Source organism: Lacerta agilis, chromosome 11, assembly GCF_009819535.1.
Source record: "Lacerta agilis isolate rLacAgi1 chromosome 11, rLacAgi1.pri, whole genome shotgun sequence".
In the NCBI taxonomy this organism is placed as follows: Eukaryota; Metazoa; Chordata; class Lepidosauria; order Squamata; family Lacertidae; genus Lacerta; species Lacerta agilis.
The window spans coordinates 27,185,070-27,208,726 of record NC_046322.1 but is presented as its reverse complement, the minus strand read 5'-3'; the positions used below and the strand labels follow the sequence as shown (position 1 = coordinate 27,208,726).

The following is a 23,657-nucleotide window of genomic DNA, read 5'->3' as shown; positions in this document are numbered from 1 at the left end:
AGCTGGAAGCTTTACATTGACATACTTCATAAAGCCAAATCCTCCAAGTGCCCTGGAAATGTGAGGTGCAGTAATGCGAATGTGGCTTGTGCCATTAGAGTGCTTTGAAATATGAGTACTCCTCATGAATATTAAGGTCTGTCATATGCCACAGATTCCCTTCGAAACAGTTGACTTCACAGAGACTAGATATATGCTCTAGTTTTAAAAATATGCTTAAGTACTTTGCTGAACCAGTCATTAACTTGCAAAGTTGTCCACTTGCAAATAACTTTTTAAAAAGTGCTCCATTTTTTACCTTGTTGAAAGTAAAAGCAGTATAGAAATTAAATTATGCTGAAGTCTTCCAAAAGTTTCAGCCAGACACCTAAATGCAAAGATTATGGGGACCTGCCAAATTGTTCTGGAAAAAGCATCCCAAAGCAGAGCTGTCACTACAAAGAAGGTTCCACCCTAGTAGCTGTGAAGTACCCCTCCAAAGGTTGGGGCAGAAAGAGCAGGTCCTCAAAATAAAATCTTATCAGGCAGATTTGTATGGAGAATATATAACAAGGATGCTTGTAGCTCTGACCATGCAATGAAAAAGTATTTGACCTCTAAAGGAACCTGGTCATGTCCTTAACATCATAACACACCTTCACCCCAACCTCAGGTTTCTGTGAGTGTCTGATAACTCTCCCTATACACTACATACTGTATTTACAGGTGCCATTACACATATCATGCAGCAATATTTGTTGTAGTCTGCAAAATAAGACTAGTGAACTGTCCAAAAATGAAGTATTTATTGATACAGAGTGCTTTTTCTGCAAAAGAGTGGTAGTTGCAACTGCTTTATCACATAGAAGAACAGGAGAAAGTGAAATGAGGGAGAGTAGTGGAGCAGGGAGCACCAGATGAGTGGCAACACTTAGCTATTCAGGACTCAAAAAAAACTTAATGTGAATAATTGGGTGAAAATAAACCATAACAAACAGCACAAAACCAAAGCCTTTCTTTTGAAGGCTAGAGCAAACAGAATTTCGCTTGAAAGGACAGCAGGGGGCAAAGCATGTGAATTCCTACATACATTCTACTATGTGCAGGTCTCGCTTTATAAACACCATGGGTTTTCTGGAAATCATTTGTTAAGCGACCATTTGCATAATTAGTCAATGATCTCCATTTGTATAACGAGCCAGTAACTTCCATTGAGTCACGGGGGGGGGGGGAGGAATTGAATGCATTCTCAAACCACGGAACCTGTGGTGCATATATGAAGGTTTGGGTATTAAATCATTGTGTTCAGATAAGTGAATTCTTGCATAGCAAGCACTTGTAATACAGGACTTGCATGTACTTATTTGAACTGATCCCTCTGCCGCCCTGCCTCCCAGCTTGCCAGACATTCCTAATTCTCTGCTAAGAAATGTGGAGACCATAAACAGAGACCAGCATCTTCTGTGCCATTTTTGTCTATTTTTGCTTTGGGGGGGGTTCATTTGTTTCTGACAAGGGAAAGTGCATTTCCAAAGAGTGATTTCACATATGGCAGAGATGCATGTGGGACAGGAAATGCAAGTGTATTGCAACTGTCTATTTTATATGAAGTTGCTATTTTCTGGGCTTTCCTTTGAAGGCATAATCGGGAATGTAAGATCTCAATCATGTTGGGATAGCTTTCATGTTCCATGTAAGCTATTACTAGAAAGTACCCAAAATTGTTAGGACTGCACTCTTCAGCCTAAGGAGAAGCTGATCTGTGTGGATGAATAAGTGGCCCTCAGAATGCCAACCAATAATTGGGAATAGAAGCCTGTGCTGCAATAGTGATGCCCCCAAGACAAAAACAGACCATGAAAAACGTTCAGAGAGGCCTGCACTATGCCCACCACCCTTACAAATTCCCTCCAACTGAAGCTCACATGCTCAAGGGAAAAGTCCTTGCACTAGCAAGAGGCTCTTAATTTTTGGTAGAACAGAATCTCTTGGTACCAATCATACATGTCGATGCCTAACTCCCTTTTCAGGATTTTTCTGGACACTTGCTGAGGATGTAATATGTTGCAAGACAAATGGGATGGCATATATAGACAACCCCAGAGGAGTTAAGGAAAAAAGGTAATTATCCTGATTTGTTTACTGATTTTACAAAAAACAACCCTAATGTAAAACATGTTTTGTTCAACATGTTTGGAAAAACGCTCACTGGGGCCGGACTGCAAAACCCCAGTACTCTGGAACATCTCCCTGCCCCTCTCTGGCTGGCATCCTCCCTCAGTCCAGAGTGCTGGCAGTTTGTGACTTTTCTCTCATGAAAAGCACACAATGTCTTCTGGCATTTCTCAGCAAGAAGAAAGACTCATCTGTAGGTCTAAGCTACTTTATTTACAGTCTTATATACAGAGACTCCATAAGCACGTCTATGTTCTATGAACACCAGTACAGAACTGCGACACTGCTAAAAGTGAAACTAAAACACAATAAACATACTCAGACGGAAGAGGTAAGACCAATTTCCTTTCTCACAGTCTCATGTGATTTATACCAAACATAACATCACAACTATCCTGCTGTAGCAGCATAGGATAGATAAAAATCCCAACACAACAACCGTTCAAGCATTTTATGAACACATGTTGTATAAGTTATGAAAGCTTTAGGAATATTTATACATTTTAGGTAGGGAATTCAAAATCAACACATTATGGGCTGTATTTCCAAATCAATTTACTCATCTGGCACAGCATGTGCTACACTGCCATGTTGGTCCAACACCCCCTACCCGCAAAGCCTCAACTCCAAAATCCACAGTTGGACTACCCAAAATGTCACGAAAAGTGTGGCAAGGAAGTTTCTTAAACTTCTTTTATAAACACTCACAAACCACAATGACTTAATGGCACATATCTTACACTTTCAGAGAAAGGTAAGGGTGCAGTCAGTTTGCTGTGGAAGAAAAGACAGGGCACTGTAGAGTTTTGCTTTTTTCAGGGAGGACAGAGGGTTGATTTGCATAATATTTTGTATATGAAATTATGAAAGCACCAGGAAAGCACTGCCTAAATAGTTCTATTTCTTTCCATTTACTAAACAAAGTTTGTCACTGAATATCACTAATTATGTCCTCAGATAATAAAGTGCATTATCAACATTTCTGGGATGTGTTTCGACTTTGTCACTGAACATCTTAATTCCAAGCTCCTGTTTGAACTCACTGCTTTGACAAGCACCATCACTACTCAAGGTCTGTATGAAGGAAGCTTCAAACTGCATATTATCACACATTGGCAAAACTCAACATTTTATGAAGGGCCCCTGCTCATACTGACATCTTCCTATCATGTGTAAATAAGGTTTGTAACCTTGACTTTAAAGCCCAGACATTCTACCCTTTTCTTTCCTAAACAAGTGACAAAGAACAAGAAGCTGATTGAAGGGATCCATTATGTATCAACTTAAAGAAAGGCAAAGTGATTGATGAAACTAGCAGTCACCTTCACTGCTATCTACTGCACCTGTATCCTTTTTGTCAAATGACCTGAAAATCCTGCTGACACATTCACTACAAGGATACACTGTAGTTTGAATACTTTTATTTGCCAGAGTGTCTTTAGGGACATGTTTTTAGAGCCAAAATGAGATTTTCAGACTTTTTCGTCTAGTGTTCTCAAATCTCTCTCTCAAAGATTATTGTACAAATCCATCTGGAAAACAACTGGTAGTGGCAGGTAAACTGCATCTCTACTAAAAGATTTCTGACACTGAATAGTTTTGAATGATTCAGTGTTATGAAATCTTTTAGTAGAGATGCAGTTTACCTGCCACTACTAGTGGAATTACTGTGTATGAAATTTAATTTGCTGTTATTTAAATTGGGATTAAGTTACACCTCTGTCGCTTAGCTACACTAAAAAAAAAAAAAAGCCGCCAACAAACTGTTAATCCTAAATTGTGGTGTCGTTAATTCTAGGGTTGTCAAACAATTAATTTTTTATCATCTGGCTTTATTTTTAAATTAATTGCATTAAAACATAAATAAGGGCCTTTTCAAAGATAGCAAAGGAGACCGCAGGATGTGGTTTTTTTTGTTCATAAAATTATAAGTCCCTCTTACTGTTTTGAAAGATTGGTCATTAATATTTTTCATCAATAGAACTGGAATAATATAACTTTCCCTTTTACTTTAACTTGCTAGAGTGAAAATGGTTTCAAAATCAACAAGTTCAAATCTCACAGCAGTATGGAGGAATATCTAAATGTATTGCCTGGAAGATCCAAATGACATTTTCCTCCATCTTCATTCTTATGAAGACAGGGGCACATTGGTTTCACATATGAATGTAAAATAATCTGCTTAATTTCAATACAAAACTGAAAATAAAATCCATCCCTAAATTTCTCACTAGGGGCCTAGTATATATTTTGTGACTTACCCTTCAAACTTATGCCCAACGATTAAATAGGAGGGCAATTTTAATTAGTGATTAAAGCTGCAGTTGATTATTTACTGATTAAGTAGTTAAAACTTTCAGTTCTAATACTTGTATCATTAACCAGCTTCTTAAAGCTTCTTTTTTCAAAATAACTATTTTCTTCTGTGTGTAACAGAAACACACACACACACACAAGCTTTTAATAATGCTTATACTGTTTTTGTACAGTGAATCTGGTAACAAGCATAAAATGATCTTTCTGTTTTTTCTTTAAAAAAAAATCCAGTAAGTATTAGGACACTTGAGAGGCAGGAAATCTCCAAAGGAGCTGCTGTGCTCTGTGTGGGACACAGAACCATTTCCTCTGGGCATTTATTACCTGTTAAAAACCATCTTTTGGTGAGTGGCAGTTCAGGGTTTTTGAGAGCAAGCTGCAATATTTCTTCGGGTCTGCAGAGTCATAATTAAAGCTGAACTGAGTGGAATTGGAGAGGGAAGGTCAGCGAGGTGCCGTATGAGAGATGAGGCTGGGCTGATGGGCACCAAATGAACAAATTATGATGGGCCCCACTCAATGTGATGAGGTCAAATGCTTGTTTCTACCCACTGACAGTTCAATTTCCCTGCAATGTCTCTCGGTTCTCTATGAGCTAATTATGAATGAAAAGTTATCAACTGCCCATACCAAAAGCAGCTTAAATACCATTTCTTGGAGCTTTAATGTCAAAATATTGTAAGAAACAGCATGTTGGCCCAGTTTTTGAGCCAACAATACTTGGGTTGATCTAAATATCAGTGATAACACCTACATTTTTGTGACTTACAGCATACATGAGACAGATTTGCCAGCTGTCATCTGCTTAGCAAAATAATAATTTTATCAAGCAAATCTATATTATGTTTACAATCCATTTCCACAGCAATAGCAGCATTGAGCTCATGGCTTTTCATATCATGGGCTACATAATCTTCAAACAGCACTATATATTTTCCTGGGACGATGCTACTGGATTATTAGGGTTTTAAAGCATCAATACTCCAATGTATCCCAGCATACAGATTTATTATCCTAAAGCACCTCAACAACGATCGACAAAATGCAAATTCTTTCCATGGAGCCTGAGTTTAAGGGGTAATTTTCCACATCTTCTATTATGATGTACAATTATTTTCTTTGCATCTATAAGCACAAACGCTTTCAACTTTTCTGAATCCTATGACACCTGACAAAAACAAAATGTAACATATATGTCACCAATTTTAAGATGTCAGTTGCAAACGGCACTTTTAAAAAGATAGTGTTCTTCCCAGAATACCTTGAGCTATTTTTGTCCCCCCTCCCCCACAAAATCAGGATCTTTTCCACAATATCTGATAACACTACCATTCCTTTTAACATGATACTTCTCTCGTCTTTAATTAATCACTACCATGCTTATCTTGCACCCTATATACAAAACTGATATAGAAATTAGCTATGCTACCTTCATTTATTATAGTAATAAAATCACTACTACTATGCACACAAACAAAAAGCTCAAGTACAAAGATTCTTGAATCCTCATTTACATCCCTTTTACTATTTCCACCTTAAGTTTTACAACTATAACATCTATGGATAAAGGGTGGTTTTCAAATTTAATAAATAATAATAAAATAAGTAGGTAGAAGAAAGCAATTCACTAATGTAAGATTTAATGAAAGAATTAAGTGTGGTGTACCTTAGTTTAAGAAACCCACTGTGGCATAATGGCAATCATAGCCCTTTTTAAGTGTTGCCAGTGATCATAGTATTTCTCAATATATCAATTGTGATTGCGGTATTTAGTATACTATCTTGTTAGACATTGTTGATAAAGAGATATTACAATAAAATGATGGCTGTACCATCCTCGTGTTTAAGTAGCACAATTAGCAGCAGAGAAATGCAGTCCATTCATTACAGACCTTTCAGGAAGTTGATTTTTTCTAATTCTTATTGTAATTGCATTGTTCTAATCTTGTATTATAAAGGCAGCTGCTTGCCTATCATTTGTACTTTCCTCGTTAATCCTGACTCAGTGAATTAACCTTTATTACGGCCGTTAAAATTGAAATGAGCCTTTTGTCTGGCTGGGGGCAGCCCCCTTTCAGTGGATGATTCTGATGAAAATTTTTAGGGTCAATGAATATGTCCCATGTCATGTCTGATAGCTGCTAAAGATGTGAGGAGGTAAATGTTACCTTAGAAAGATGTGATTGAAATTTTAAAGTGACTGGTTTATTGACAATATGTTAGATTTGTGATTGCCTAACAAAAACTATCCACAACCACTATCAGGCATGGTTAAAGCTATGTATGTGTATCATTTACATATTATACATGAAATCTTCAATGAATTTAAATAGGGCAGTTATAAACATGAATAAACTAAGATATTTGAAGGAAGGAAGACAAAGCAGTGATACTATTTTATTTTTTTATAGGTTTATGCTTCTTGTATACAGAGTTCTTACTTTCAGCATTAAATCTTTAGCAAGAAATGTTGAGAGGAATAACTTATTTCCGTAATAGTGTTTTCATATATACAATATTTCAATAACAAGAAATACAATGCTACTCTTGGGCAGTTTCTTTTTCAACCATGTTTCACTGCTCACATTTGGAAAAACATTTGGTCTGCAGTCTCATGGAGATGAAGCTTGAAGGGTGCCAGTTGTATTAAATGAGTAAAAGTTTTAAAATTATTATGAACCTTAAGCAATTAGTTTCTGCATGTTTTGCTATGGAGATTAAAATAATGATTAGTGTTGCGTTAGAGATTGTCAAATGGGGTTGCAAGTGAAAAGTATTCTTAATGTAATTGTCCATTTCCTACGAGTATTTTGTAGAATTACCCCATTCTTCTCCCTCATTTAGTGATTTTCTTTAACAGATATTCAGAAGGTACTATTCTAGATCAACTGCCCCTAGAGAGGCTGGTGTGTTAAACCAAAACACTTGAATCTGTTACTCTACCTGAAGAGGGGTCTTTCTACTAAATAGGAGACTTACTTCTTGCCAACTAGCTAGGAGTAATCATGCTCAGATCCAGTGGTGACTCAGCAACTAATTTCTGCAGAACACACATTTCTATTTCCTTCCTAGAGTTTTCATAGGCCTGCTGCCTTGTAAGAAGAATCTTTATTTGCATCAGCCACTAGTCATAGCAATAAAATATAATACAATATACTGAAGATAAGAGGTAAAAATTTAACCATACAAAATACATTTGGAGATTTACATCAACATCATATAATAGATCTATTCTAATTGCCCCTGCTTAAAATTCTGCAGTTTTGCTGTCATCTGGTTATCTTGATCTGCTAGAAGAAAGGACACAGTAGCAATGGTTGAGCGACCTGGTATGGATAGTAGTAGAGGCATAATAACCTCACTCCTCAAATCTTTTTATAAAGAGTGCAAGCTAGAAGCACATGAGCTACTGATTCAATACTGCCATCTCCACATGGACATTAGCATTTTTCAAGTGGAATTTTTTGAAATCGACCCTCAAGTACAGCTGAAGGCAGTAATATAATCCTCTGCAACTGAAAGCGCATCTGTATTTTGGAATTGTAAAATTTTTAAATAGGATGCCAATGTATCAAAATGACTAGGTGGGAAATATCATACAATGGACAAAATTTCCTTGTTGTTGTTGTTGTTGTTGTTGTTGTTCAGGTCGTTCAGTTGTGTCCGACTCTTCGTGACCCATGGACCAGAGCACGCCAGGCACCCCTATCCTCCACTGCCTCCTGCAGTTTGGTGGCCTAATAAGCTTAAGGTCACCTGCTGAAACCTTTTATTTCATTGAGATTTAACCTGGGATAAGTTTTGTTTCCTATTTTTACTTTGAATTGTCTTACCTGCTCTTTATTTTAATATATTAGAAGGATCTTAGTAATTTGAACTGTTTATTGCCTTCTATATTGTCTTTTATGCATTTTTTAAAATAAAAAATTAAGCCCTGTTTTTCTTTTATAAAGAAAACCAGGGTATGAATAAATAAATATGACAACAACAGATATATATTTGCAATTGTCCTACATCATTACCTATTTAAAGACACAGCTGCCACAATTTTTCAATGAACAGCTATGCATTTAGGGAAAGCCTAAGTACAGCCGTATACCTTGGAAGTCAAACGGAATCCGTTCCAGAAGTCTGTTCAACTTCCAAAACGTTCGGAAACCAAAGTGTGGCTTCTGATTGACTGCAGGAAGCTCCTGCTGCCAATTGGAAGCCCCATTGGACATTCAGCTTCCAAAAATAGTTCGCAAATAGGAACAGTCACTTCTGGGTTTGCGGCATCCGAGAACCAAAATGTTCGAGAACTAAGCTGTTCAAAAACCAAGATATGACTGTGCAAAAGTTGTATCCTATTACATATAGGCGGCAACCATTTTAGGGGCATCCTTTTGGACCCAGAAAAGGGAAGAACAGGGATGGTGAAGGCTTATGTACTCTCCCCCGACATATTAGAGGATGTGCAGGGGCTGGGAATGGAACCCCCATGCACAATGGTCACTGCCTGTAAATGATTTCAACTGCCTGATATAGTCAAAGTAAGTGGTTCCCAAACTGTGACCTATGGACCACTAGCTTCATTCAGGTAGTCCACAGCATGTGTTTGGATTTGTGGTTTAAGGTGGAAGATGGTAGCAGGGAGGAAGGAGTGAATTTAGGAAGTTGAGTGCTAAGCAATGAGAAACTAAAAGCAGACATGAGTTGAGCTTCCAGATGTACAACAGGCAAACTATGGTAAGGCTTCTTAACTATGATCAGCCCAATCTTTTCACGTCCCCTCCTCCTACCATTACAACTTGTTTCTTCTTGAAAAGTCACTCCTAAAGGGCCTCTTTCTGTTCCAGTTATACTACGTTAATACTTCTAAAGTAGTCCGGTCAGCTCCCTTGCTATACAGGCAAGCATTAGAAGGTTGCTTATGATCCTTTCTATTTAGCATGAGCATAAACATCTAACGCTTTTAAAAATGATTCTGAGATGGCATTACATAATTCCCATTGGGAACTGGGAGTAATGGGCATATATTCTCTGTGACTACAGGAATACAATGTGCAATATGCAGGCTCCAGTGGAAGACCTTTTATCTACTATACTGATTGGCCTTTAGCTTCTGCTCCAGGTACACCTATTAAAGTCCCTATCACATATGGTATAAACAACAAGATATATTACATTGGTGCGGCAGGTCAATACTATGGACTTGCATGGGTAAAACTACCTTAATGTACATGGCCAAAATATCCAGCACACAAACCTCAAGTTAAGTAAGATTAATACATACCATTAGACAAATAATGTATTCTCAATGGCCTTGGTTGCTTCCAGACAAGTTGCTTTCTCACCTATTTTTATTGTAGCACTTTAGACCAGTGTAACAATTGTACTCTGCTTCTTAGCTTTGGTAAAGACTCTCGCATATGAGTAATTTCAAAGGTTCATTTTTAAAACCATATGAAGTGAGTTACTGTCCCGAGCGTGTGGACTCCTGGATTGAAGCTGACAGTTGCTTTGCTCATCTCTGGTCCTTTTTGCAGTTGGCTCCCTTGACCAAACACATTGGTTCTGCGGCTCCCCTGTGGGAGCCACTTACAATGGGGTTCCATTACATGACATGTTTAAGTGGGGATACTCTCGTTCCGCCCCTGCCCTGTTCGGCCCCAGTCCCATTCCACTGGATGGGCTCAAGGAAGGATGGTCACTGGGGTAGAGAGAGAGGTATACAGGAAGATAATGGGCTGCAAGTTAAAGCTGCCAGCTCCCCTGAATGTTCCTCGGAAGGAAGGAAAGAAAGAAAGATAATGCAAGAAGATATGGGCTGCAAGTTAATGAAAGGATGCCCCCCCACCCAGGGCTCTCATGAACGAAAGTTCCTCAAGTCTTCCCAGGGTGCCACAGTGCACCAGTTGACAACTAATGGCTTAGAGTGTTATCCAACCTAGACTCATGGCTTACCACTTCCAGATTAATGAAAACAAATCTTAGTTACAGGTCATGGTTAGTCTGGACAATTAAATCATGAGCCTGGGTTTAGATGACACACTAAATCACCAGCAAAAATTTCAAGTCCTTTCTTGGAGTCCATTTTATGTTTTATTCCTGGAGTAATTTTATATTTTCATAGTAAGAACCTTACCAAATTTGCTTGAACCATCTGTTAATTTGAGCATCCTACAAGACAGAGAGCAAGAGGCCAATAGTTTATTTTCTTAACAGAGATTTTACTACCATGCCCTTCCCAATCCCATGCAGTCTGGTTCTGAAAAGGTATGTGGTATAATTCTAAACAGTCAGAAAGATGGGAGCTATTTGTTAAATTGTCCCTAAATTCTCACAGCAGGAAAGAGATGACGCATATTCCAGAAATTTTGACAGAGAAGCATCTGGTAGAGGACTAAGTGGCCTTTTAAGGGGCTCGTATCCGAAGAAGCTAGTATAAGGGGAGAATTGGATTAAGGGAAGGGGAACCACCTCCTCCATTTTTGTCTACCTGTCATGAGCCCTCCAGGACTTTGGATCTGGTCATTCTCTATTTCATTGTCCAGGAAACTGAGTATAGTCATTTTAGTTGATTCAAGGTATGTATAAACACCTATACAGATACTGCAGAAGAATGCTAAGCCGTTGCATAAGTGCTAACATAGGCAATCAGAAAAATACTAAGTTAGATTTGTTTTAATATAGTAGGTCTCAAGATAAACAAGTTCAAAAATATATTTAGAAAGAAAAACAAGTTTCTATGTTACTAGTTTAGAAGATTGTAACATTTGTCCAGAATTTGTAAGCAGTTAAAATGCAAATAAGAAAGCTTTTCCCATGCCAAAAGCTAGAATGGTGATTAACAAAAGCTATTCTGATTATATTGCCACCATTTTAAATCCTCTGCAACATATTCTTCCTTAGTTTCATCATGAAGCTACATTGGGGCGGGGAACCTTTTCTGCCAATGGATCAAGCCTTTAACTCCCCAACCCCTGGCAGGCCAAACTAGTAAGGTGAGCAGCTCCTCGGACCTGTCAATCACTGGATAACAATATGGCATCAGGTGACAGTGTGCTTTGAAGTCCCAATTGTTGAGACTTTAAATCGCAGCAGAGGACTGTTTGAAAGTCCTTTTGCAAACAGCCACATGCTGTTCTTTGAAAACAAGAGGTGCGGGGGTTGTTTGCAAAATGGAAATCACTTTCCTCTCCTGGAAGAAGGCACACCCTCACTGGCCATCAGCTGATCAATGGTGAAGGTGTTCCTTACTCCAGCCAAGGAACAATCAGCAGCTCACTTTAAGCACTGAAGCCATGCCAGTACCCATCCCACACCTGATATCGCCTGGGTGGGCATGGTTTGGGAAAAGGGGCTCACAAGCAAAAATGGAACCCCTGGTGGGCCAAAGGCTCCCCACCCCTGATCTATATTTAAAAATGGAATGAAGTATTATTGAATGGTCTGCAAGTCCATTATAGATCAAGATACAAGTTCACCTTAAAACAGAAAATGAATGAGAAAAATAAGTTAGTAAATGAAAAATATAACTTACATCAATGACTGAAGAACTTGATAAACTTAGACCTTCTAAGTCAGCAGCTAAAGTAGGAGTAAGAATACTTGGCTTGTGGAGTGATGTGGTAGTTGATACAGGACTGACTGCAGAAAATAAGCAGTTGAGAAGGATAGTTATATTTAAGTAAATTAAACTGGCAAGAGTATGGTTTTCTGGCATCTTAAACTTTAATGATTGAGTAACTAGACACATACTTTATCCTATGCATTTTAATAAAAATATTTAATTTTTAAAAATTATGGCAGAGCTTTCCAAACTTTTCATGTTGGTGACACACCTGTTAGACAGGTTTAATGTCAGAGTAATTCAATTTTACTAACAAACCTGAGGTTAAACTAGCCCCTTTCCAGCCCCAGGAGGAGCACAGGGAGTGTTCACAAGATAAACCTACACATGGCAGCCAACATGGTTTATGGGATTGTACGTCAACATATGTCTTAAGTTACTGTGTACGGGAAGGCGTGTATACACCTCCCCAACCACCACACACCATGTTCCAAACTAAAGGTAAACTATATGGAAATTAATGTTAGTAGATTACTTGCTTATTCTTAGAATGCTAGATTCTATGCTTTGTTGTTATATAAAGATGAAAGCTTCTTTTTTTAAATGAACCTTGTTTATTCTGAGAATTCAGACACAGAAGTAAGAGTCTCTGATATTTTCTAAACACACGGGGTGGATTAAGAGCTAAGAGCACATAATAGGGATAGCAGAAGCTGGTATCTCAGTCCCTTGATCCCCATGGCAGCCACCTCAGTGGCAATGCCACTCCTGGAAGATGCCCCTTCCTCCTCTGCCCTGAGCCAGAGTCTCCCATTTAGCAAGGTCCCCCAATCCTTGGTGGAACATAGTGGGGCTGGGGAGAGTGTGTGTCACAATTTGCTAGCTCTATTTAGCATGCGAATCTCTGTATCCATCCCATGGAAAAACAAAACCACATTCATCTCTAGCTTTTATGCTTTCCAAATTTCTGTGCTTGAGGCTGTTAAATATTCTTGTATTACTAACACACAGAGATTTACAACCTTTGAAAATACAATCTTTCTGAATGAGACCTCAGTATGATTTCCAGATACCATGCGTCTCACTGCTACCTTGCTATGGAAAGCTATTCATTTATAAAAGGTACTTATTTAAAAATAAAATAGTGTAACAGTATTACAATGCGCTAAGAAATGCATTTGATATAGGCTGAAAACATAAGCCTTAAATCTTAAGAGACAAGAGAGACCCCCCACATTTAAAGCTAAATTGTTCAGAAAGAATCAGTTTAAAGAGCATGCATTGTTCAAGTAGGCTATTCAGGTTTTTTTTTAAAGTGTGTTATGCTCTTATACAATGACAAATGCATAGAGTACATATAAATATTCCATTATATCTTTATATGAGACAGACAGTATTATTTCAGGCCTTTTGAAATTTAAATACAATGACTTGGATCCTAACTAGCCCCCCGCAAAATGATGGATTGCTTCTGTAAGTGGAAATAACTGCTTTCCCCAATCCTCCACCAACAGTTTGGAGGGGCGAAGAGGTTGCAGGAGAAAGGAGTGTGTGTAAAAAAAATGCTGCCTTTCTTCTGCTGGTGGGAGCATCCCATTGGCAGAACTCTATTCATGGGACACTCCCACAAGGGAAGATTTAGTTAGGATCTAAGTCAAATGCTTTAACTTTCATGGACATAAAAATATCATTTGAAAGTAAAATGATTTAATTTTCATGGACATAAAAGGGCAAACATCTGGAGTACTTACAGTCATCCAAATCCAAGAGTGGCACATCTTGCTTAGTAGGCGCTCTCTTCTCTTGTGAAGCTTTCTCTTCTTTCTGCCAAAAGTATATGAATGTTTAATACTTTTAAAAAATGTGTAAGAACACTGCAGAGACTTATCCAGGAAAGAATGTAATTGGGCTCAACCTTTTTAATATTTGCAGAATAGGAATTCGGATAAAAGAATCCTGCATGCCTTTCCAATACCATTTCTTTGATGTTATCTCCCAGTGTTCTTGCAACACCAATACAGCTCTGCTTCAACGGCAGGTCAATGTCCTGTTCTAAGCAATTAGCTGTGCTATTACTCTATTTTTCTTTTAATTTTTGTTTTTTTAAAAAAAATTGTGGTGGCTTTGATCTATTTTTTCACATTATCAATTAGCAGTCTTTTATTTTCTGTATCCCTATGGCCCTTGAGTTTGCAGTAACTTCAGACTTTCCTCAACAACCACAAATGGTCTCACTACTTCTTTTCTCTTTGGACATGTGACCTAATCAGCTGAGGGCTGCTGCCACACAAGACTAGGGATAAAACCCAGAGATCTTTAGTCCTCAAGAGAACTGAGATCTCATTAGATCCAGATCGTCAAAACATTTTCAGAGCAGCAAGGGACCTGATAAATTCATCTCTTTGGGAAAATAAAATTAACAGAGTTTATATATTATTGCATCTATAATTGAAACTTAAATAAATAATTATACAAGCAGGTGTAAGAAGGGAGAAGTATAAAGAAAGAACCATGCCTATACACCACAGCCTGGGAATAAAGTTCCTGGTCAAAAATTACTATGAATTTTGGCATAATTTTCCAGACAACTGTATCATCCATTTGAGTCCACAAACATATTGATTAGTAGGACACTTTTCTCACTGAGTATCTAGAGCACACATGCAAAGCATGGTGAAAGAATCCCACTGCATATGATTTGGAGCATGAGCTTAATTTAACAGGATTCAACAAATGCCATCAACAGCTCACCTCTGGCAACCATGAATATCTTCCTGGAGACTATCTGCACAAACTCAGCATGAAATAAGAATACTCTTTGTCCAACTTCCCTACACACTGCAAAGAACTTTGGGTGGGTAGGTGGGTGGATGCAGAATACTGGAGGAATACAAGAGACAAAGTCTCCAAATGGATGCAATTATTTGTCTCCCTGCTGTCTTAAGAAAGAAGATCAACTCTTTTATGCTTTACATTTGGATTGATATTGTTTTCCATTGACAGCAGGGCTAACATGGGATCGGGTACAAGATGTTGTTCCATAATGGCAGAAGACAGTGAAAAAAATTCAAGTCCACAAAAACTTTTAGTCAACAGGCACTCCTATCACATGTGGAGGAACATGCTTTTAAGCTTACATCCTGTCCAACATAAGGTTAAGAGAAAATAGCTAGCTCTGGAAGGGTGCAGGGGTGTCCAGTACCATCTCATAATGACTTTTAAAAAGGTTTCTTGCAGTTTAGTCAAAATGGTATGCAGTAGGGATTTAGACCACAAAGCAGGGGTAGGCAACCTAAGGCCCGTGGACCGGATGCGGCCCAATCGCCTTCTCAATCCAGCCTGCGGACGGTCCGGGAATCAGTGTGTTTTTACATGAGTAGAATGTGTCTTTTTATTTAAAATGCATCTCTGGGTTATTTGAGGGGCCTGCATGGTGTTTTTACATGAGCAGAATGTGCGCTTTTATTTAAAGTGCATCTCTGGGTTATTTGTGGGGCATAGGAATTCGTTTATTTTTTTCTTCAAAATATAGTCCGGCTCACCACATGGTCTGAGGGAAGGTGAACCGACCCATGGCTGAAAAAGGTTGCTGACCCCTGCCATAGAGCTCCCACCACAATAACTTGGACGCAGTATGTGTGGAATACAGCACTTATGAACACTTAATTCACCATTGGAGGGTGTTAAGAGGGAAAAAAAGAAAGATGGCTTGACTCCATATGGTCTTGATTTATAGCGTTTATTAACAATAGTACAGTAATCTTCCTTCCGTCTCAGTCACAGAAGACACTATGGAGAAATTACTTAGCGATTTAGATTGAAGTGTACCCTGTGGATGTGAGCTGAATTTGTAATATAAAAGATTTTCCAAGTTTGTTTTGATTCCATGTGGACGACTGCATACAAGACTTAACATCTGTACATGTATTTCTCTTGGAAGACAACACTTTTGCTTGGTAATCATTTTTAAACTTTTCAATAAAGTTTGTAAAAGAGAGATAGACAGACAAACTCTGCTTTTCCTCTATCTATATGTGCAAGAAGCCGGATTTGTGGGGAAGGCAGCACAAATAATGGCTGGATACTACAACCAGACCTAAGTTCTGGACCTCTATTCCCCAAATGAAAATTTGTCAGTCTCAGGCAAGTTCACATTATTCAATATACAGGCTCATATTTAGTTGTGATTAAGTCCCACAAAAAATACCTCCACAGTTGGAGGCAGTAATGCTTCCAAATGCCAGTTGCTGGAAACTACAAGAGGAAAGAACGCTCTTGATTTCATGTTCTGCTCCCAGATTTCCCACAGCATCTGATTGGCCAATGTGATAACAGAATGCTGGACTAGATAAGCCTTTGACCTAATCCAGCAGGCTATTCTTATGTTCTTATGTTCATGGGATTTCATTACAGCTACTCAAGTTGTTCAAACTGGTTTCAGTGGGACTCATTTTAGCTGGAATATGTACATTGTCTCAGTCTTAGGACAGTCAACACCGAAGCCATAGTTAATTATGACTTCATTCAATCTGTATGGGTTGTACCTAATGTGAGCGGCTTGCACAGCTCACCTTATTCTTTCCCTTCTGCAACCCCTGATAAGCTTCTCCACAGCATCTTAATCTTTCCATCACCCTTCCAGTGGAGGATTGGAGCTGTAAGAACTTCACCAGGAAGTGATCAGACCATGACAATGGGATGAGATCTACTCCCCCTATCTCCATACCATCTCTTCCTCCACCTTGAGCAAAAATCAAATGGAGGGTATGCTGTGCCCTGTGTGACAGATCAGTGACAACTTGGGAGATACCTCCATGGTCATCATTAAGGCCATGAAGTCCTGAGCCAGAACACTAGAGGCAGCCTCAGCATAGATATTGAAATCATCCAGAACTACTGTTATGGTTTCCTCTGACACCACACCCAATATCACCTCTGCCAGCTTGGTGAGAGAAGCTGCTGGGCAGTAAGGTGGACGGTACAGAAGCAGCAACCACAGTTTACTGACCAACACCAGGTGCATGCCCTCACAGTCAGATCCAAGTTTCCTGGCACTGGATATGGAAGTGCCATGGACCACAGCAACTCTCCCCTCATCCCTGCAGCCTATGATGGTGCTATACCAAGCATATAGGTGAACACAGTGGAATCAGATCAGCAACTCCCAGCATACTCACCTGGTCTCTCTAATACAAAATGGCACACTCATCAAATCAGATATGTCACTGTTTTCCTTTCAACAAATGGCAACAGTGGTTACAATGTTCTGGACTTGCCCATGGTCACAAGAAGTTTAAATGTAAGAAAATGAACACAACACATGCTCACTCAGAGTTATGTTTAATATTTACCAATAGTTTAATTGAAACCACTTAATTTTTTTGTGTTCTTTACTTAAAATTACAATCCACACAAAAATAAACTTATTTCCTTCTTAAAGAAAATAATGCAATCCAGAGCTGAATGCTAAACAAAGAAGTTAAGCCATATCCCATCAAACATTTCTCCATTTGCAATTCATCTTGATAATAGAGATAGAACCTGGGTAAATGCATATACGACTTGAAGCAGGAGATTTCTCTTGCTCAATGCATAATTCATGTGCTCCGCCTGCAAAGTGTGTAAAATGAGAATTTCACACCGCAGCATGAGCCATGGAACTGCAGAGAAGAGGCAGATGAAATCATATTTTACTGTGTGAATTCTGTTTCTTGCCCTTCCAATATTTATACAAAACCATCATTGACAATCCAAATGCACTGACTGATCACCTACTGTTTCCATTGTGTTAGCAGTTGAAAAGAGATCAGGCAGAAAGATAGACAATTTGTTTTTATATATTTTTTAAATAGTAGATCAGGTTTTTAACAGCTGAGTGACTGTATTATGCTTGTATAAGAGGCCAACAGTAACTGATTTTAAAATCACACTACATAGGCTCTTATTTACTCACGCATCATACTAAAATCTGTATCTGATTTTTAACAGTATGTGATTATGTATCTGAATACCCCGCTATTTCTGAGCAGGATCACTAGCTGTGTTTTAGTTACGCACAACAACAGTTTGAAAGTTGTATTTCTAAGTGCATAATGCACTTGAGATATGGAACTATGCTCATTGTTAGGAGACATTTTACATTTGTTTTGTAAAAAAACAAACCAGAAGCCATGTATTAGACTAATATGTCTTCATCTTAACATTTTTATTATAGGTCTATCTTGACACCGTTTTTATATATCATTAAATGTTTCATAATTTTATCTCTCTTCAAAGGACATTTGCATTCATTATTAAATACATCTTAAGTATATTTTATAATATATAAAGTATATACCTAAACAGAAGGGTCCTTTATGGAAAAAAGAGATTCCTTTCAAATTTTCGTTTCAAATGGAGAAAATAAAGAAATAGTCAAAATTTAAAGCAGCAATGTAGTTTGGTGGCTTCAATGCACACAGATTCTCTCGCAATCATTAAAATGAAAGTTAATTCTGATTTCCCCAAGCGAGTATCTTTAGAGTTATATTTATACCAAAGAACTCCAGTCTATTTCACAAAAAGAAGTTTACTAACTGACATAGCAGAGGGCATCGTTTAAACATTCCATATACAATTAAGTATTTTAATATGGTAGATTCCCAAGTTACTAAGCTACTACAATCCTTAAACTATTACTTGTCTTGACAGCTATTATGTCAACAATAGTGTAATCCTCACAAGTTCCACTGAGTTTAATGGGACTTGCTTCCACAAGGGTATGTGTATAACGATGGTGGGGAACTTGTGGCCTTCCAGATGTTACTGTATCCCAAGTTCCATCAGCCCCAGCAAGCACGGCCAACCACCAGGAATGATGTTGTATTTTGGGACAGAAATTTCTTTGGAAGCCCACATTAATGATACTTATCTGGAAAGTCACAGCTGGACTAAGAGATCCTAGATATATCTAGATGTTGAAATCAATGACTGTTTGTTAGATTTAATGGAAGTTCAGAGGACTGTTATTCCCCTTCAGTTGATCTCAGAATGTAGAGTTGTGGGATTAACACCCTGACTCATGGAAATTTATTTTGAAGTGGCACAACACTGTATCTAGCAATGTTTTTAAACCATGTTAATCTGAGTATATTTCATCTGCAAGGTTTAGAAAACAGCAATTATGCAGGTAAAGAAAGAATGTAATGATCCATGAAAGAGTGCAAGCCCAAACTGAAAACTTCCTTATTCCAATTATACACTTACTTTACCTACAAGGAAACCTCACTGATTTCAATGGAATTTACTCTCACGTGGGCTTGGAATGTAACTCAGTTACACTCTGCTCTAAAAATTTAAGAAGCTACACCTTTATAAAATTACTATTTCCTCAAAGTTATAGCATAACTGTTACAGCATAACTGCATGCACACGAAAGCTCATACCAAGAACAAACTTAGTTGGTCTCTAAGGTGCTACTGGAAGGAATTTTTTTATTTTTTATTTTGTTTTGACTATGGCAGACCAACACAGCTACCTACCTGTAACTGTATCGTGATTAGGCATTTAGCCAAAAAGGAAGACTGTTCATGGTTATTATACATTAGTATTTTATTTATTTAAAATATTTTAAGTTGCTTACAGGTTTCTAAGTCATTTGTCTCTGTAGCAGATTAGCAGCCAGTGCAACTTTCTCAGGATTGTATGACCCTCTGGAACTGTAGCACTCAGTAATATAGCTGCCACATTTTGCATAGGCTGTAGCTTCCAGACCATTCTCAAGGACAGCCACACATAGAGCATATTACAGTAATCATATCAGGAAGTTAACATCATATGGCTGGCAGTGGGCAGACTATCCCTGTCCAGGAACAGCTGTAGATGGTGAACCAGAAAAGCTGTTCTTTGCTGCTGAAGCAGCTTGTGCCGCTAGGGATAAGGCCATCTATCCAATTCCATAGCAGGCCTGTTCTTTCGAAGGAAGTGCAACTACATCCATAAGAGCTATCTACCCAATTCCTGAACATGGGAATCAGCATTCCACTGGACATCATGGTGTCCATGCATTGGTTCACAGAGTGCACAGCCTGGACTGATTCATTTGATAAAGTGAAAGAACTGGGAGTCACCTGCCTATTGATGACGCCTCACTCCAACTACCCCAATGACCTCTCCAGGTGGTTTCATATAGATGCTAAAGAGCATAGTAGACAAGATGAAACCCTGTGGGTTCCTACAGGGCTAGTGGATAATTGTTGCCCATCAAGAGCAGATAATACTTCATCTGAATGACCAACTATTTGACACTATTAAAGGCAGTTTGCCTATTAAATATAATTGTTGACAGACATAGCTGTTTGTGCCACTCTTCTCACTGCAATTACTGCATAGAAATGTGAGATCAAAACACAAATTTGCCACTACTATCAAGTACTGAAGCAAAACTTTCATGTTGGGAGGCAAAGGTGCCTTTATGCAGTTTGTTCTCACCAACCATGACAACAGGTATCTTGTTTTTAACTGGTCATAAAATACGACCTTCAGTATTTGAAAGTCAGTCACGGTTAAGCTTTTATAAGCATGGTTGCAGTACTTATCATCTGGCAGCAATTAAACATACCACAACCTTCCATACTATGGTTTTTGTGGGCCCCTTTATGTACTTTAGATATGCTTCAGCAACACAATTTTCACTGCCACCTGTAGTTCTCCTTCTATATATATATATATGCATTTGCCATAGACCCACACATTTTTATTGCCCTTAGTCCATCATTTCTTGTGTCTGCCTCAGCAGAGAGTTAAGCTTTTCACTTCATACCTGGCAGCAAGGCTTATTCTTACTGCTTACAAGTGTTTGAAAAGGTGAATGAATAAATAACCTTTGGAAAATTCTGAAGGAACTGTGTTTCAGGGGGGAAAGTGTTTCAGTTGGGCAGGCTGTCATCAAGAAGTGTTTTCCAGTCACCAGTGGCAACCTACGACTACATTTATTGAATCTTGTATCAAAAAATGTCTACAAGGGTGTGAAAATGAGACTTCTATTAACTGGGCATGAGAAATTACAATCTGTGTGACTATCATCATCATCATCATCATCATCAATAGTTCTAACCATACAAACCCTAGGCTATTTAACTCACCACCATAAATGTCTAAATATAATTTATTTCATAAAATTTATATACCACTTGATGGTAAGAAGAAGAAAAATCTAATGGAGGCCTTCATTCTCTCTATGTAGTCCGGCCACTCTACTGCTGCCAAAAACTACAAGGACTGCTGCACAAGTTTGCAAATTAAGGCCAAATTATGTTGGTGAAAGTAAGAGTAAACACAGTGATTAAGCGTTTATACTTAAAAGAGGCTAATATTACAATATATACCACTGTGGAACTATCTACTATTCATTTTTACTAGATTATATCCTTTACTTTCAATGTGGCTACCAAACATAAACCTCTGAGAATGATGGGAATCTAAACCCTGGACTGTAAATTTTCAGATAAAAGTTTATACAGATATGTAAGCTCAACAAAACATCACTGACTGAATATTATAATCAGAATTTTTATCACTTTGCATTTGTTCATCTCCAGTGAAAAAGACTTCTATAATTTCTTGTGCTTTACAACATATATTTTATATAACAGAAACTGAGACATTCCATTAGTGTATTGTGCAGTGGTTAATAATCACCTATAAAAAGTCTCCTCCTTCTAGAATTGCAAAGTAACAGCATATTAATTTTCATTAACTTGCAATAAATGTTTTTGCAAAGGACCTCCAATAAAAAACAAAAGAATACAAATCTACACATTTCCTGATATGTCCTGCTTCTACACATCATAAAGGCAATGAAAATGCACCTTCAATAACTCTACGTATGAACAATTATATAACATTCAAGGTGTACCTTGGGAGGAAGTGAAGTATGCACTGTTTTCCGAGTCTCCAAACTACTTTCAGAGTCAGATTCTGAGCTGGAGTCTGAAGAACTTTCCTCAACCGAACTAGATTCTGAATTTGAAGAAGCTAGAGCTGTCTGAGATTCCACTTTATTCTCTTCTGTGCCATCAAAGTCACTAAATATAATATACATGCATAAGAAACTCAAGAGAAAGTTATAAAATCTGTAAAATGAGCTAATGTTATATTATATTATATTATTATCATCAACAACAGCATTATTATTAACCTATCTACAGCTCTTTCAAAAGGCTATGTAGTGTTGACCGTATATGAAATTAGTTAACGGCTATGAGCCTCTGGATAGGGACGCGGGTGGCGCTGTGGGTTAAACCACAGAGCCTAGGGCTTGCTGATCAGAAGGTCAGCGGTTCGAATCCCCGCAACGGGGTGAGCTCCCGTTGCTCAGTCCCTGCTCCTGCCAACCTAGCAGTTCGAAAGCACATCAACGTGCAAGTAGATAAATAGGGACCACTCTGTTAGGAAGGTAAACGGTGTTTCCTTGCGCTGCTCTGGTTCACCAGAAGCAGCTTAGTCACACTGGCCACATGATCCGAGATGAGCCAATAAAGCGAGATGAGCGCCGCAACCTCAGAGTCGTCCGCAACTGGACCTAAGGGTCAGGGGTCCCTTTACCTTTACGAGCCTCTGGGTGTTACACAAAGCCTCCTGGCTCCTCTCTTTGTAAGAATGAGCAAAGAAACCAGAAGTCTATTATTGGAGAGTGCTACGGGATTGTATACTCCAATTTGTATATACCAGTTTCCTTTGCCATATTCTGAAGCACAATAGCCATACCTAGTAGAGATGGTTTAAAGTTGGTTTTCAGCTCTGGCTTGGAGACAAGCTATGTTAACAGTAACCATAATTTGTCTAATTCATACATCACCACAAGCCATGATGTGGAACAGAGAATCAGTGCTCACAAGGAGACAAGGAGCACAACATTCCTGGTGGCTAAACCATGATTTGTTCATGATGCTTGAACCAGGGCCTATAAGCATGTGCCATGGACTATGCAGAGAGTTGCTTTTTACAACCCACTAAACCTTTTACAGGTCCCACGCACCTAAATCAATCTTCCCCAACCTGGGCTCCTCGGATATTGTAGCACTACAACTTCCACCATCCCTAGCCAGCAAGGCCAGTGGATGATGTAGTCCAACAACATCTGGGGTCCCAAGATTGGGAATGGCTAAACTAAATTACATGGCATGATTTCAGAAGCATGATACATGAACCAATCATTAAAACTGAGCAAAAAGTTCTGTATCATATAATTAAAACAATGATGTTTGATTATTAAGGAAGGGGAGGATTTAGCCATAAATCTGGATACGTTTGCTAAGATATTTGTTAAAGTAAGCATTGGCTCTATGCTATTATTTCTAGGAAAAATGTTTAAATGGGGAAAGAAACAGCCTCACAGCAGAGTATTAATACAAAATTAGCAATCTGAGAAAAATGCAAATCCGTTCTCATTTTCCAACTTGCATTGCTCTAACTGCAAATGCAACCGTCTGTCTGCAATTCTTCCTCATATTATATCTCTATTTACCTCTTTAGTTCCTGAGACTTAAATGGCAGCATTCATTCCAGAAATAATTCAATATAAACCCAATATTCCTTTAGTAAAAGAAAACTATTTTCAATACATACAAATTTCTAATTTGAAGATATTATT

General features: G+C 38.3%; 1 protein-coding gene and 1 long non-coding RNA gene across 5 annotated transcripts in view; both read right to left on the bottom strand.

The window, feature by feature from the left end:
• AP3B1 (adaptor related protein complex 3 subunit beta 1) overlaps nucleotides 1-23,657 on the bottom strand; it is a 106,635-nt gene that overhangs the window by 32,096 nt on the left and 50,882 nt on the right. For all 4 annotated transcript variants that reach the window (XM_033164572.1, XM_033164570.1, XM_033164573.1 and 1 more), the window contains exons 19-21: nucleotides 21,921-22,089; nucleotides 13,777-13,849; nucleotides 11,996-12,102 (exon numbers count right to left, since the gene is read on the bottom strand). In XM_033164572.1, coding sequence (XP_033020463.1) covers nucleotides 11,996-12,102; nucleotides 13,777-13,849; nucleotides 21,921-22,089 — 349 coding nt within the window. The remainder of the gene's footprint in view (nucleotides 1-11,995; nucleotides 12,103-13,776; nucleotides 13,850-21,920; nucleotides 22,090-23,657) is intronic.
• LOC117055182 lies at nucleotides 4,694-7,569 on the bottom strand. The gene is made up of 2 exons (XR_004427584.1): nucleotides 7,450-7,569; nucleotides 4,694-5,638 (listed from the first exon to the last, which is right to left on the bottom strand). It is a non-coding gene; the product is annotated as an uncharacterized LOC117055182 (long non-coding RNA).